This window comes from Mus caroli, unplaced genomic scaffold, assembly GCF_978045245.1.
Source record: "Mus caroli unplaced genomic scaffold, Mus_caroli_1 scaffold_18, whole genome shotgun sequence".
In the NCBI taxonomy this organism is placed as follows: domain Eukaryota; kingdom Metazoa; phylum Chordata; class Mammalia; order Rodentia; family Muridae; genus Mus; species Mus caroli.
In genome coordinates, this window is record NW_028227273.1 from 41,051,771 (window position 1) to 41,069,292 (window position 17,522).

The window sequence follows — 17,522 nt, forward strand, 5'->3', positions numbered from 1 at the left end:
TAGAAATGTGAATTAAGTAGGTTAGGTAGGTGAATCAGCAGTTAAAAAAGTTTACTGTATAATTAGACAGACTGGAGTTTGGAATCCCAGTATCCATAGAACAAGCCAGGAGCATCCTTTTGCACACTTGTAACCCCAGCTCCAATGAAGGCATAGACAGAAGGGTCACTGGGGCTTGCTGGCTTCCAACCTAACCAAGAAAATAAGCTGAAGCCCTAGGTTGAGGCCCTGTCTCAAAAGGCTTGAAGGAAAGTTGTAGGGGAAAGATACTGAATACCTCTTCTGGCCCTGATGCACACACAGGCAAGGGAAACCACGCACACAAAAGTAAGTGAATGAATTAAGTAATAAATTAGCATTATGAAAAGTTAATATGTGCATGTGCATTATATTTTATATGGATTAGGCATCAGAAAACTTTTGGTTGTTGTTCTGGAGACAGGGTCTTGCTCTGTAGTATAAGCTGGCCTTGAACTAAAATCTTCCTACCTCAGCTTCCCCAGGGACAGGAAACATATACATCACTCAGATTAGGAAAATCATTTTGTAAGAGAACCTGTAGAAAATATTTTAGAAGAGCTGAGGAGATAGCACAGCAACTAAAGCACTTGCTGCATAACTTAAGGACCAGAGTGCACATTCCCAGAGCCTAGGAGCTCGAGTGGAGCTGGCGGCCAGCAGTAGCGCAAGCTGACTATTGAGACTAGTCAACCAACAAGCTATGTGGGGTTTTGGTTTGTTTGTTTGTTTTTGTTTTGAGAGAGAATCTGCCATACATGGGCACCGATGTTCTGACACGCTCACATGAACACATGTATCAACGCAAAAGTTACCTTTAAGACAATATTTTAGGGCGGTGTTAGAGAGTTGGCTCCTTGGTTAGGAGCATGCACTGCTCTTTGAGAGGACCCAAGTGTGGGTCCTACAGAATACACACTTGGTGGCTCACAACCGCCTGTAACTCCAGTCCTGAGTGTCTGACACCCTCCTCTGGCCTCCTTGGGCACCCTCACTCACACATGTACATTATTCCACACAGATATACCTGTACACGTAATTTAAACAATAAAATAAAATATTTTAGATATTTTTTAATCATGTGTACCCCCTCTCTCCTATTCAGTTGCTATGGTAGCATATAAGCAGGCATAGACGCACTCGTATAGAATACGGAGCATGATCTTCCAACTTTAAGGAGGGTAGAGGAGCTTGAGAAAAAGTTCAGGAGTTCACAGTGCCTGCTGGTCTACAGGGAACGCAGGCTTGGTTTCAAGCCCCCGTATTGGGAGGCTCACAACCGCCTGCAACTCCAGCTCCAGGGGACCCAGTGCCCCTTTCTGGCTTCTATGGGCAGCCACACATACATGGCATGTACTCAGATATATGCCATAAATAAATAAAAATAAATATAAAAAATTTTGAATCGGGGGAGCAGTCAGGTGGCTCAGCAGGTAGGGTGCTTGATACAAAACCCGAGAACCTAAGTTCAATACCTGGACAAAGACCCATCTGACAGAAGGTGAAAAAGAATCCCCTCACACTGGCCTGTAACCAGTTTACACCAGTTTACACCATGGCATGGGTGTCTCCACTGGTGCATGAACACATACACACACAAGCACATTAAATAACTCAGTGTTCATTTTTAAGAGAGAACCAATAAGATGCATTATCAGCTAAGAGTGTTCACTGCACAAAACTGATGACTTCGGTTTGAGGCCCAGAATCCACAACTAAAGGAGAGAACTGACTTGTGAAAGTTGTCCCCTAGCCTCGATGCATGAGTGACTCACTCACACAACATATTAAGAACATAGAAGCAATGAAAATAAAATAATAATAATAATAAATTAAAGACCATTAAGATAACAGGGTCCAAATTCTTGAAATAGAGTAGCAGTCATATTTATATTCTTAGCACCTCTTTTGGGAAGACACTTTTCTTTCTAGAAGTATCTATTGATCCAGACTTAAAACTCACAGCAGGCTACATGGCCTAGAGCCAGCACCTCATGCTTTAATCCACCTCACGCTGGGCAAGGAAATCTTTGCCAAACAGCTCTGCTGGGAAGAAAAATCCTAACTATAGCACTAGCTTTGAGGTCTCTGGCTAGTTGTCTAGGTGACTGGGTATCACTGTGGTAGATATTTCAAGTGACCAAGATATTTAACAACTAGCTTACAAAAATGTCTAAACCTGTAGCAGCTTTCTTGGGCATGCTGATACACTATTAACTACAGCAAGATTGTGAAATGGGAGACTGCCTCCCCACTTTTCATCTGAGCAGGCCAAGCTCTGGCTCATGTATGAAGTTACGAAATCCCTAAAGCCAATACACAGAAGGTCAGCTTTAGGTCCCCACAGACTGGATAGTCAGTCCAGAAGGAATGAATTTTATGAGATGGTTCTGTTGCAACACTCAATCCTCCAAATTATCTTGGACATTAATAAAAGAGCCACAAAAACAGAGCAGTATGAAACTTACTGATTTAATCTTGCAAAGCCACACCAAAAAGATAGAAGTTGTTTATACACTACTATCCAAGTCATGTCTTCATTTCCTGGAAATGTCTTGAGCCTCCCCTGTTCCTGGATGTCTTACAATAAGACGAGAGTACTTTCAACCAAAATGTTTTACCTGAATTGACCTAAACTATTACACAGATCCAAACTGAGATATTATGCATAATTTGCTAACAAGGTTCCTCAACAAAGACAGCATTGTAAGAGAAGAGAAAAGGCCTGGAGAATGGCTTTAAAGGAGACTAAGGAGCCTGGGATACGGCTCAGAGGTATGGAATATGGCATGTAACAAGCCCTGGACTTGATCCCCACCACCACATGAACCTAGCAAGGTGGTTCAAGGTCATTAATCCTGGCTATATAGATAGTCCAAGATCAGCCTAAACTACATGAGACCAGTCCAACAAAAAAAAAAAAAAAAAAAGAAAGAGAGAGAGAGAGAGAGAGAGAGAGAGAAAGGAAGGAAGGAAGGAAGGAAGGAAGGAAGGAAGGAAGGAAGGAAGGAAGGAAGGAAGAAAGAAAGAAAGAAAGAAAGAAAGAAAGAAAGAAAGAAAGAAAGAAAGAAAGAAAGAAAGAAAGAAAGGAGCAGGGAGACAGGCAGGCAGGGAGGAAGGAGAGAGAGAGACAGAGAGAGAGAGAAGGAAGATAAAAAGATGAAGAAATGAATACTGAATTCCATGCTTGGTTCTTAACTGAGCCTCCAACAATAACGCATATTATGAATAGCATAAATTGGTCAGATGGTCACTGGACCTAGAGGTTGAAAATTAGGCCATAAGTCAGCAAACTATCCAGTGAAAAGTCAAGAGATGAACTTTTTTTTTTTTTTTTTTTTTTGCAAGACACACATTCCAAGCCTCGGTGATTCCAAATTCCTGCTATGTGCAATGGTGAGCAGATAACACAGCCCATAAAAGTGATTTCCAGCCTAAGATGCTGGGACACCTTCACTCCTAGTGAATAAGAAGCTGACACACAATTCCTTAGCCCACAAGCTGAACAGCAGACATGACTGGTAGACTAGTCTGCCAACCCTAAACCAGAGAACCTTATAATGAAGTTAAATTTCCTGAGTGCTAACTCACATGATTATATAAGAGAATTGCTTTCATATGAGACACAGGCAAATGTACTAGGTGTGATGTATTATTATATCTGTTTGGAACTCTGAAATGATTCTAAAAGGTTCACAGGAGAGGAAAAGGAAGTAAAGAAAGGAAAAAAGGAGGTAATCACTGACGCATCTCCAGCACAACACAGTCCACGGGTGTTTTGCTTTCTTTTGTTTTGTTTTGTTTTGTCTTTTGCATTGCTGGTGGAAGCTTGAAATTCTTCTCTATGGAAAAGTCCCCAACTACTTGAAACTGTAGTTTGTGCCCCTGTAATTGATATTTACCAAAGGGAACCACATCTTAGTTAGCCATTCCTGACCTCCCTATAGTGGCCTCTAGGTTACAGGTGACCAGCAGTGTGTTCTCAGCACCCCACCCTCATCTGTGACAGCTAGTGTGGCAGGGAGACCAGAAGGTGCCTTGTTCACCCTGCTGACCTCTGGTCCAAGCATCCCTGCAGGGTCTGTGATGGTAGACATGACCTCATTGATCAATTCCACAGGAATATCCCCCATCACTCGAGATCTCTTGGCCTCCTCGGGAGCATGAGAGTTGTTCATTTTCCTCTTTTCTCCTGTGATGTTCAAAATAAAAGGCAAAAGAAAAAAAAATGGATGGTTTGAAATGGAAATACATACTGATGGATCTAATGTACTTGGGGAGGAGATGTGGAGTGAGAAAATGTCTTGCCATGTATCCCTGGATGGTCTAATACTGTGTGTGTGTGTGTGTGTGTGTGTGTGTGTGTATACATATATATATATATTTATATATATATATATAGTATTAGACCATCAATATTACACAGACAGACACACACATATATAATATACATATATATATATATATATAGTATTAGACCATTAGTATTAGACACACATATATATATGTGTGTGTGTGTATTTATGTGTGTATGTGTATGTGTATGTGTATGGCTCAGGTTAGCTTCAAACTGGTGGTAATACTCCTGCTTCTATCTTCCGAAAGCTGGGATAATAGATGTACATTTTCACACTGGTCTCCCAACTAATTTTCTAATAGCACTAATGGCTGTCTCAGGAGGGAAAAAAGTGGTGGTGGAAGAGAAGGGAGATCACCACCACTGCCAATTCCAGATCCATCTTAAAGATTGCTTATTTTCTAAGATGACTTTCAACCTGATATATGAGTTATTAAAGCATGTTTCTTTGTCTTAATTTTTTATTCACTTTTATGTCGTGTACATTGCTATTTTGCCTGCATGCATGTCTGTATGAGGGTGTCAGATCCTGTCTGGAACTGGAGTTACAGGTAACTGGGAGCTGTCTGACCTGGGTACTAGGAACCAAGCATGGGTCCTCTGCAAGAACACCCAGGGCTTTGAAACACTGGGCCATCTTCCCAGGCCTAAACATATGGGTTTGGTTTTTATGTTTGTTTGCTTGTTTATTGTTTGTTTTTTGACATAGAGTTTGGTTTCTGTTATTTATTGGAGGATTGAGAGCTCAAGGTCTTCCTTGACTACAGTGAGTTCAAAACTGTAATACATTTCTATGATCATAGATGTCAAAGACTGTTTTAATCGCCTCAAATAGAATGTGTTGGTTGTTGTTGTTGTTGTTTTATAGGAGGTTATAAATCTCCAATGTCTTCCTAGCAAGAATCTGTGTTTCCCAATGTGGGGGTAGAATAATCCCTGAGCATCCAGCAACCTAAGCCTGGAGGACATTTTATCTGCTTGATATACGAATTAAGAAGGTTTTGTTTTTCTTTCTTTTTTTTTGTTTTTTATTGGTTTTTTTTTTTTTTTTTTTTTTTTTTTTTTTTTTTTTTTTTTTGAGACTGGGTTTCTCTGTGTAGCCCTGGCTATCCTGGAACTCACTCTGTAGACCAGGCTGGCCTCGAACTCAGAAATCCGCCTGCCTCTGCCTCCCGAGTGCTGGGATTAAAGGTGTGCGCCACCACGCCCGGCCAGGTTTGTTTTTCAAACCTTCAATGCTGGTTGATCTAATTATTTACCTCCATCTACACATTATACAACAGGTGTTCATATGCATGCTCGTATATTATATTTAGGTATCTTTTTATATATTTGAAAAATACCAGTAAAATGTTTTGCTTTAATAAAATCACTGAAGAGATGGCTATGGTAAAATGACTTGCCTTCCAAATGTGTGACTCAAAATTCAGATCCTTAGCACCCACAAAAGCCAGGCAGTCATGCTGACCTACTTCTAATTCCAGCCCTTGGAAGGAGGAGAAGGAGGAGGCCAATATCTCTACAGAAAGCTGGCTAGCTAGACCAGCCTTTCTCTGTAAGTTTTGGGTTCAATTGAAATATTTGGCCTCAGGGAATAAAGTGGAAAGTGATCAAGGAAGATTCTTTTTGTTTTGTTTGAGTTTCTTGTTTGTTTGTCTGTCTGTTGTTTGAAACAGGATTTCTCCGTGTTGCCCTGGCTGTCCTAGAACATGCTCTGTAAACAAGGCAGGCTTTGAACTCCGAGATGTGCCTGCCTCTGCCTCCCAAGTGTTGGATTTAAAGGCGTACACTGCCACCGACACCCGGAGAGGAAGATTCCTAACATCAGTCTTAGAGCTCCACACACATGTGTACCACACACACTCACATGTATACCATACATGCACAATGGAAAATTATAAAGTTAAATAAATAAATAAATTTTAAACAGTGAATTTTCTTTTCTCATTACAAAATGGTCCACTTTTTACACTCACATGTCGTAATTTGGGAGGGTGGGGTTTGGATTCCTCTCCCTTAAAAACGACACCTCACAAGGCGAGCAAGGCCCTGGCTGAGAAAAGTATGCAAAGGCACAGAGAACAGTCTCCTATGTTCCTCCTGAAAATTGTGGAACATAGTAGCTTTTTCTATTGCCTTCTTATGTCCATGTCTGATGTAACCTTATGTCTGGCATTTGACTTACTATAAAAACAAAGTCAGTCCTGAAATCCTCTGAGCTCAGCCTCCTAAATGCTGGGATTATAGTTAGCATTACCACACCCACCTTGTTATGATCTTTTCTCCTTTCCATACTCACATTTGATTTTTCTGGCCTTCTTTTTCTTTTACTATGATTACCTGCATCTGTTTTTTCATCTGGTGCAAGCATTGTGAGTTCACTCATGTGTGCACGCATCTGTGTGTTTGTGTGTGTATATGTGTGTGCACACATGTATTGCTGAGGCTAGAACGCAGAGCTTTATATGTTTCAGGCAAGCACTCCACCATTGAGCTACATCCCCAATCCAATAACTGAATGAAAAATATGAATAGTAATTTGAAAGCAGGCCTGGTACCACATGCCTTTAATCCTAACACTGGAAAAAGTAGGTAGATCTCTGTGAGTTTGAGGGCAGCCTGGTCTGTATAGCAATTTCTAGGACAGCAGCACTACACAGAAATACCTGAGGTGTTGTTCACTTAAAAAAAGAAGAAAATAGTAACTTTTCAATGTCCAAATGCAATTTGTTATTCAAATATGAAGCTCATTTAACACACTTTCACACCGTGCTCACTAACTTAAAAAAAAAGAAAAAAGAATACTACAAAGTACATCATCTATAAAAAAGGCTTCATATATAGCTTTCCTTCCAAAGCAAGGATTATCTTTAGATTTTTTTGGCCAAGAAGTCATCATGTTCCATGATTTGCATGTAACTTTGAAATCTTTCCCACAGGTTGCCAGCAGCATTCCTTCATTCCTCCCCTGCTGCGATGCGACTCCAAGTGATTTGGGATCCCCTGCTGCGATTCGACTCCAAGTGTAACCATGTGATTTGGGGTACCAGAACAAGGCAGAGTCTTCACGTCAAGACACTGAATATCTCTTTTGTTTTGAGAAAGAAAATGGACTTACTTATTGCACTGCAAGGGTTTCTGGCCAGAAACAGTTTCCTATAGACAACACTGCATATCTCAGAATGACCTATGGTGATGCTACTGTCTCAAGAACATGTGTACAGGACAACATCCCCAGAGAAGGAGATACACATGAAAGAAAGCTGCTTCCCCTTTAAATGCTTTAGCCAAGCCACAGAGTTTTGTGTAAGCCCAGGCAAAAGTGAATGAGACTAGCAGAAATTTGACAACCACCAAAGGATATATCTCATGGATGCTGTTTTTATAGTTATGGGCTGGAGAGATGACTCAGTGGTTAAGAGCACCAGTTGCTTTTCCAGAGGTTCTGAGTTCAATTCCCAGCAACCACATGATGGCTCAAAACCACTTGTAATGAGATCCGATGCCCTGTTCTGGTGTGCCTGAAGAGAGCAACCGTATACTCACATAGAATAAATAAATCTTTAAAAAAAAAAAAGTTTTTTATAGTTATAGTTCCGTGCTGCTGGCTTGTTTGTTACACAGCAGTAAACTCCCAAAGTCTAATGCAAAGAGACATCCGAACATTAATGTTGTGGGGAAACACAACTGGTAGTGGGTTTAAATCTAGCTGAGGGGCTCTGCCACTGACTGAGCTCCCAGTGTGATCTGCAGTGCTCTCTTACTCCCTTGGTAGCTTACCTGGGTTTGCTTCAAGCCCAGAAGAGCTTCTGCATCCAGGACTTGTTCTCCCTCCATTGATCTGCTCATGGGAAGTGGAATTTGAACTAAACAATGCTGTCCCAGTAACAGGAGGACTGATTACTGCCCCAAGAGAAAAAAAAAAAGAGAGAGAGAGAGAATGTTAGGTGGCTCTTTTCTTTGACAACAAGACTCAAGGACATGTGAGACCATAAAGCCATCCTATGACTGCCTAACACCATAAACACCATGCTAAGACAAAACTGTAGAGCACCAAGATGCTAGACAGTCATGGATTATAACTCACTGAACAGAGGAATGGTATAGCCAAGCTCAAACTGATAAATTAGTGAACAAACAAGACAGTGAAGATTTTTTTCATGAAGACATATGCCATGAAGTCAATAAGGACAGATGTTTGCGCTTTTTTAAAAAGCCATCATGGTAGCCATCATGATGAAACTAGGTAAAGGAGGACTGAATTTGGAGGCTGAACTTCATGAGCAGAATTGCCAAGGGTGGGTTTGGACAAAGCCTAAAAGTTCTTCCCATGATGAATTTTCCCTGAAGCGAAGAAAGTCAAAGGACTCCACATTAACAAGTAAGCATGCCTCATACCAATATTAGTAGACTAGCCTTATCCACAGCCTCTAGACGTGCTTAATAGTCTAGAGATTATTAAAATGCTGTCTTACCAAGAAAAGAGGCAAAAAAAAAATGATAGGCAGTCTATCCATTAGATAATATTGCACCCAGATACACTTACTGACTTTAACAAGAACACCATTCTCATGTAAGAGAATGTCCTTTGCTCTGAGAGGAGTTGATAAGTGGGAATATTTATAATTGTGAACTGATTGCTGAGAAAATACATAACAGGCTAGGTGTGGTAATTTGAGTGACAAATGTTCTTTCTCTGTGGGCTCTTTTATATTTGGTCCAAGGCTGGAGGTGTTGTCTGCAAAGGTTATTTAACACTAATGTGCAGCTTTGCTGAAGAAGGTACATCACTGAAGGCAGGCTTGAAGGTTTACAGTCTCACCCTACTCCCTTCCTGCCTTCTCTGCTTCCCATGAGAATGAAATGTGATTAGCAACCTTCCTGCTCCTGCCACCAGCTCCCATACTTTTCCTGCAACCATGGACTATTGCCCTCGGAAGAGCAAGCCAAAATAAACCTTTCCCTCTGAGTTGTTTTTGGACATAGTGTTTCATCACAGCAACAAAAAAAAAGTTGAAATAGCAGTATGAGGAGGGGTGTGTGTGTATGAGTGTGTGTGTCCTCTGCCTCAACACACACACACAGTGAATGGGAAGGGGTGGATAGGAAGGGAGCAATTCTTATTTAATGTCAAGTGTGTCATTTCCTAAGACTCCAATGCTCTGTTAAGCTTATAACTGCTTTGTTTGTCTGAGTTTTTATTTCCAAATAAATTGCATTGGTGTTTTTCACTGTAGGATGTTGCTTTTGTCGGGTGTGGCACTGATTTGTAGCTGAAGATGTGAGAGATGGTAAGTAGTAAGCACTCTCAGGAACACTTCCACATGGGTAGCCAATGAGGTCATTCACTGACATTTATCAGTGAATAGTGGTTCACTCTACAGATGTTCCCAGCAGCCAAGTCAGGGGATTGAATAAGCAACCCAGGTGACAATAAACCACCAACCCCTGATGCTTCTAACTGTAGGCAACTGAATCACAAGAAAAATGGGGTACAGTGGCACCTGCAGCTCCAGGTACTTGACAGGAAGTGGCTTCAGCCCAAGACTTGAAGGCTAGTCTGAGCGACATAGAGTAATTTTGTCCTCTGCACCTCTAAAAGAAGGCTCAGAATGTGCTAAAAAGCAAAGCTGGCAAACAGGCTCCTAGCATACAGGGTTCTGAATCTCGAAGTATATAGAAGTACTGTGAACAGAAGAAGCTCTGGAGATCCAGAAGACACGGGAATAGCTGACAGAACTTCAGAGTCATTATTATGACAGCCATTTATCACTGTGGCATGGGTGTGCAGACATGGCAATTTAGGTGATTACATTCTACTTTCCCAGCAAAGAACACATTGTAATTACAGTAGAACAGGAGATGACAGCTCACTTCTGACTGGCTTCGTGTAATACCAGAATGAATGGCCTAGCTTAAGGGTACAAGCTTAGCCACAGAGACAACCTCTGCCATAGCCAGCCTGTGCCATGGCAGTGACCTAACCAGAAGTTAGGCAAAAAAGGAGGAGTCTGATCAGGCAAAGGTCACAATGAGTTTGCACATGCAGGAAGAGATTTTCCAGAGACCTTTCATCAAAGACCTAAGCAACAATGTCACCTCAAACAGTGCATGTATGTCAAAACTCCTAGTGCATTATAAAGATGGACTTAACACTGCTAAAAATGATAGCAAAAACAATCTGGCCCCATTGAGAAATACTTTGCATACTGAAAGCAGAATCGCCTTCTCTCGCTCACAATCCCACCATCTTTTATAAAATAGATGTAACGGGTGAAGAAGCCAGACTGAGGCTTGATTCCTGGACATATCTTGCCAACAACTGTTACTGCAGTTTGAGTATGAAATGTCCCTCATAGGCTCATAGAACTAAACAATCGGTTCCTGGCTGGTAGTGCTATTTTTGGTGGTTATAAATCCATTACCAAGTGAACGCTTGCTGAAGGCAGTACACTCACTGAGGGATGGCTTTGAGGTTTTATGCCCTCACCCCAGTTTTCTGTCTCTCAATTTTCTGTGTAAGGATGAAATGTGATAGACAGCTTCCTCTGCCTGTTGTCATGATTTCCCAGTCATGACAGACCGTTCCTCTAGAATTACAAGCCAAAATACACCTCCACAAAGCCCTTTATCACCTAGATTGCTTTTTTATCAGAGTATTTTATTATAGCAACAGAAAAGAAAATAAATACAATTGTGTTAGCATCTTCAAAAGGTCAACATCTCATGACAGAGCTGAGCTGCCTGACATTTGATCCTCCATTAATCTGACTATGAAAACTAAGACTTCCTGTGTTTAACACGGTTTCAACTGTTTGGTTTGTGCTTGCACTGCTCATCAACACAGACACAGTTGAAGAATTTGAGTTAGTACTTACTTGTTCTTCATTAACAGTGATGCAGATACCAGACTTACAGGCTCTAGACATCTATTTCCTTATGACAAACAAATAAACGAAACACTACAACTAACACCCTGGCTTGAGCTTCCTGATTGCTTTCCAATTTATATAAAAGGGATGTACCTGTTTGGATTCCTAGCGGGCTGGTTCTGGAAGAGGCTGAGAGAAAATCCTGATCCCAGATTGGAGAATTTTGACTATACACTTCTTCTTCCAACATGGACAGAAACCTAGGCACAGAAAATAACAAGAATGAGCTTCTAAAAATTATAAATATTCCTCAAGGCTCAAAGACCATCTTGGAAGAGGGAACAAAAAGACTATAAGATGTCAGGAAAGAATGCAATACAATGTCCTCGGGACATGAAGAACCACTACACGCAGTAACTCACAGCATCTGCAGATGCCTGTATAAGACATATGCACGATCAAGCAGGTCAACAATCCAAGTTGGAGTGGGAGTAGGCTCAAAAGCCCTCACTCGGCCGGGCGTGGTGGCGCACGCCTTTAGTCCCAGCACTCGGGAGGCAGAGGCAGGCGGATTTCTGAGTTCGAGGCCAGCCTGGTCTACAAAGTGAGTTCCAGGACAGCCGGGGCTATACAGAGAAACCCTGTCTCGAAAAACCAAAAAAAAAAAAAAAAAAAAAAAAAAGCCCTCACTCCAACACATGGTTTCTGGGTAGGAAAGTCAGTTTTAAGGGTCTGGATCCTGGTAGGTCAATCATGTTCCAGTGGATATCCCCACAATAAGAAGTATAGGGGCAGTACAAATTGGACTTGGTGGGTCATTTAAAAATAAAAGAGAAGCCAGGTGGTGGTGGTGCATGCCTTTAATCCCAGCACTTGGGAGGCAGAGGCAGGCAGATTTCTGAGTTCGAGGCCAGCCTGGTCTACAGACTGAGTTCTAGGACAGCCAGGGCTATACAGAGAAACCCTGTCTCAAAAAAACAAAAAAAGAAAAAAAGAAAAGAGGAGACAAAGGGTGGATCTGGGAGGAGTTAGTGGAGATGAAAATGATCAAAATATATGAAATTAACAAAGAGTTAATAACAATATTTTTAATTAAAAATAGGGGCAGGAAAAAAATGGCTGAGTGATCTAGAACAACATTGGCAGCATTTCCACAGGAACCAGGTTCAATTCCCAGCCCCCACATGGCAGCTCACAAACATCTGAAACTTCAGTTGCAGTGCTGTGTCCTCTTCAGGCTTCTGTGGACACCACGCATGCACATGGTGCACAGATACACACTCAGGCAAATCACCCACAAAAAAAAAATAATAATAAAAACGTTTTAAATAAATAAATAAAATATACCATTACTTCATCACCAGAGCATCAGTCACCTGTAGCAACCTTCACTAAGCAGCAGGGTTCCCACTTCAGTTACAAAATGCATTAGAATTATGATGCAAGAGATGGATTCAGATAGACATTCCTGTGTATTCAAATACAGATTGTGTTTCTATAAACATCTCCTTTACCCCTGAGTAGCTTGGTAGGGCACTGGCTACAGAGTACTAAGCAGATGATGTACACAGCAGATTCCAGCTGTCTATGTGGAAGTCATTGGCCCAGAAACCACCACCAATGTCACTGTGTACTGACTAGGCCCTGACACCCATGCCTGTCCTGCTCCTGGAGCTTCTGGAACTTCACAATGACTCGCCTCACCCCCGCTGTGATTAGGAATCCCCTGTCACACAGCTCTCATTACTTGACAGTGTGGTGAGGGATTGATGCCCTTAGTTAAGCCTCCTAAGGCCACTGTGAAATAGAATCCACCGCACCATGGAAACATGCAAAGTGCAGAGGGACTGAACAAGCATTCCATATTCCCGTGACTACTAAAGAGCAGGGTCTGAACTGAGACCAGTGGGGAGCTGCTGTATGGACTTCACAGCACACTAAGTCAACCGACCACATCTCAACAGCAACTGGAGGCCAGCAACAAGGAATCGCCCAATGTCACCACAGAGTACTTTTTTTCCCCACTTCAATTCAGAGAGAAGAAAGAGAAATATGGAAAAAGATGGAAACAGAGAAAAGAGGGTGGGTGAGAAATTAACCAATGGGGTTGGAAAAAGAGAGAATGAAAAACAAGGAAGGAATCTTGTAACAATTCAGAGAGTAGTGGAAAGGCACTTGTTAGAAAACCAGTACAGGAAACCAGACCTACTGGCACCAGTCTGGAATCCCAGGTTCTCAGGAGGCTGAGGCAGAAAGATCACCACTTCAAGATCAGTCTGGGCAATTCAGCAAGGGACTACAAAAAAACAAAAAACAAAAAAACAAAACAAAAAGGAAAACAAACAAACAAACAAAACATACAGGCCTTTAATCCCAGCACTTGGGAGGCAAATCTCTGTGAGTTTGAGGCCAGCCTGGAGTGAGTTTGAGTGAGTTCCAGGACAGCCAGGGCTGGTTTTTTTGGTCTAAAAAAAAAAAAAAAAATAGCCCTAAATTCAACTCCAGTGTCAGTACCACAAAAATTAATGATAGCGGGTACATGCATTTGTTCACAGCACTCAGCAAGCAGAAGCAGGCTAATTTCTGTGAGTTCAAGACAGCAGAGTCTACATTGCAAGTTCCAGACCAGCGAGATGTATCAGGGCTGCATGTTGAGACTCTATCTCAAGAAATAAATAATATGGGAGAGGGAGGGAAGTGGCAAGAGTGGAGGGAGGGAAAACTGCATTCAGGGTGTAATGTATGAAAGAAGAATAAATAAAAAGCAAATAAATAATAAAGGAATAATAAGAAAATAAATAATAAATCAGTGAAAGAAAAAGCAGCATATAAAGATAGGAAGAATGGTGTGAAACTCAGGAGAGAAGCAGGGAGCCCTCACTGTGCTCCAGGGAAATAGGTCCTAGCTCTCAATCTGATACAGATCCCCAGAGCCTTAAAGACCACCTCCGACTTTCAACCTGTATGCTTTCACAGTCACAACTGTAAGTATAAGCCCCCAACAGCCTAGAATGCTGATGCATTCGATGAAAGGGGATTTCAAAGGAGAGGTGGGTGGTAGTCTTAACCTACCATTAGTAACAGAGAAGAAAGAAACCAGCCTTGATTTCTCAGCTCAGTGCACTAGCACGCCAGAACTGGGAGCTGAGGGAGCAACACACTATAATTAGCAAATATCTACAAAGAGCAAAATAATTTTGCTATGTGAAAAAAAAAAAACAAAAAACAAAAACCTGTCACTATATGAAGTAATTAAAATTTCTCTATTAGCACTATAACTGTTGTGGAGCTCAGGGTCACTCTCTCTCCCCTGACAGAGATGATCTGAAGGCAAAAATGCTACTTAAGTGGCAAATTAGAAACACTAGGTGTGAAATGGCCTTAATGTGGAGGAAGGGAGCTTTAGAGGACTAACAGGTGGCCTCTGTGACGCAGCAGTATCAGAGTCACACCCCTTCTAGTTAGGGTGGCATGCAGCCTGTCCTTCCATCTGGAACCCTATATCTTACATGACTGGAGTCCTGCTCCCTGGTACCCATGCCTCCACCTCAGATTCAGGCTTTCTTAGAAAAAAGATGATACTGCCAATGCTGGATGCTCCACCCCAGCCTCTCAAGGATACCTGCAGGATTCTCTAAATCAGCCTTTGGATTCAGATTAAACAGTCAAGGAGAGATCAGTAATCTCAATTAGAAAACAATCACTGGGCTGGAGAGATGGCTCAGCGGTTAAGAGTACCGACTGCTCTTCCAAAGGTCCTGAGTTCAAATCCCAGCAACCCCATGGTGGCTCACAACCATCCATAACAAAAATCTGATGCCCTCTTCTGGAGTGTCTGAAGACAGGTACAATGTACACACATACAATAAATAAATAAATCTTTAAAAAAAAAAAGAAAGAAAACAATCACTATTGGTGAGGGTGGTGTGCATGTGTGTCTTCGTGTGTGTGTGTGTGTGTGTGTGTGTGTGTGTGTGTGTGTGTGTGTGTTTGCTACTTTACTTCTATTTGTTTCATAGGCTTACAAAGTAACAGCTTTCCATATAAGGTTTGGCTACATATTTTAATTTAGTTGATCCCTACCTGGCAACCCTGAACCTAACTTATTCTTAAAAATTAAAACTGTTTAGAGTCAGATTTGGTGATGCACATTTGGAATGCCAGCACTAAAAAAGCTGAGATAAAAGAAAAACTGTGAATTCAAAGGTAGCCTAGACTGCAGAGTGAGACCATGTCTCAAAACAAGAACTGTTAACATATTTCATGAGATACAAATTGCATACTTTGATATTAAAAATTCAGTTTTTCTGTGGCTGGAGAGATGACACAGTACTTAAGACCATTCATTGCTCTTGTAGAGAGGCACCAAGTTCAGTTCCCAGACCCACATCAAGCTTGCTCACAACTGCCTGCAACTCCAGCTCCTGGGAGATCCAGCGCCTCTGTCACTGTGTACTGACTAGGCCCTTACACCCATGTCTGTCCTGCTCCTGGAGCTTCTGGAACTTCACACTGACTCGCCTCACCCTTGCTGTGATTAGGAATCCCCTGTCACACAGCTCTCATTACTTGACAGTGTGGTGAGGGATTGATGCCCTTAGTTGAGCCTCCTAAGGCCACTGTGAAATAGAATCCATCGCACCATGGAAACATGCAAAGTGCAGAGGGACTGAACAAGCATTCCATATTCCCATGACTACTAAAGAGCAGGGTCTGAACTGAGACCAGTGGGGAGCTGCTGTATGGATTTCACAGCACACTAAGTCAACCGACCACATCTCAACAGCAACTGGAGGCCAGCAACAAGAAATAGACCAATGTCACCACAGATTACTTTTTTCCCCACTTCAATTCAGAGAGAAGAAAGAGAAATATGGAAAAGGATGGAAACAGAGAAAAGAGGGTGGGTGAGAAATTAACCAATGGGGTTGGAAAAAGAGAGAAAGAAAAACAAGGGAGGAATCTTATAACAATTCAGAGCGTAGTGGAAAGGCACTTGTTAGAAAACCAGTACAGGAAACCAGACCTACTGGCACCAGTCTGGAATCCCAGGTTCTCAGGAGGCTGAGGCAGAAAGATCACCACTTCAAGATCAGTCTGAGCAATTTAGCAAGGGACTACAAAAAAACAAAAAACAAAAAAACAAAACAAAAAGGAAAACAAACAAACAAACAAAACATACAGGTCTTTAATCACAGCACTTGGGGGGAAGATCTCTGTGAGTTTGAGGCCAATCTAGCCTACTGAGTGAGTTCCAGGACAGCCAGGACTGTTACATTGAGAGACCCTGTCTTAAAAAAAAAAAAAAAAAAAAAAAAAAGCTCTAAATTCAATTCCAGTGTCAGTACCACAAAAATTAATAATGGCTGGGTACACACATTTGATCACAACACTAAGGATTTTGATATTCTCATTTCTATGGTCCACCACCAGGTTTTCTATATGTAAATGCTTGTCCTTTCTCACATGCCCAAAAGATGAAGGTCAGGCAGCTCTCATAGCCTAAAGGCAACCCTAAGAAATGAATGGGTATTGTCTTGATGCTGATTGGTTCAGATTAGAGTATGGCTTTTTATAATAAAGAGCTGATGGCTTCCCCTCAGAGAAGCAGGAGCGAAGAAGAAGGACACTCAAAGAGAAGGTAGAGGCAGGGCATGAAGGAACTGAAAGAACTGTAAGTAGGAAGTGAGAAGCATGGGAAGAGACTGGATGGCAGAGAAGTTAGGATAAATTTAGATGACCTAGCTGAGAGACTGTCCCAGCAAAAGGCCAACAGCTTTAAATTATTAGAAGTTTCTGTGTCTTATTTAAACCACAGGAGTCCGTGAAAGCACTGATCTACTCGGATGTTCATGATTTTGTTACTTAAGCAGGCTTTAGCATATTCTCCACATCCTCAGGCCCTGGGATAAAGCAAAATCCCATAAGCACCACCCCTTACTTTGGGAAATGTGTGAGGATTAGCGTGCGTTTCTCAAGAGGCAGTTTGTCTTTTTCCTGTCTGGCTTGTTCCAAGAGTTGTCGTCTCATGATGGTGAAGACCGAGCGAAGCAATGTTCTCCCAAACACCTTTGTGGTTTCGTACCGAGGTAAGCTGTCACAGAACTGCGGTACATTGCAGTAGCACAACCACCTGCAAGAAGGAGACAAGTTCCATCAGTAAGCCAACAAGTCCCAGCCACCAAAAACATCCAATCACAAAGAAGCCATCAAGTCCCAGCCATCCACAACGTCCAATCACAAAGAAGCCATCAAGTCCCAGCCATCCAAAACAT

At 41.8% G+C, this 17,522-nt stretch overlaps 1 protein-coding gene across 1 annotated transcript in view; it reads right to left on the reverse strand.

Annotated features, from left to right (window-relative positions):
• Kat2b (lysine acetyltransferase 2B) overlaps nt 1–17,522 on the reverse strand; it is a 100,303-nt gene that overhangs the window by 19,475 nt on the left and 63,306 nt on the right. The window contains exons 6-9 of the mRNA XM_085833154.1: nt 17,189–17,380; nt 11,401–11,507; nt 8,156–8,278; nt 4,074–4,210 (exon numbers count right to left, since the gene is read on the reverse strand). Coding sequence (XP_085689280.1) covers nt 4,074–4,210; nt 8,156–8,278; nt 11,401–11,507; nt 17,189–17,380 — 559 coding nt within the window. The remainder of the gene's footprint in view (nt 1–4,073; nt 4,211–8,155; nt 8,279–11,400; nt 11,508–17,188; nt 17,381–17,522) is intronic.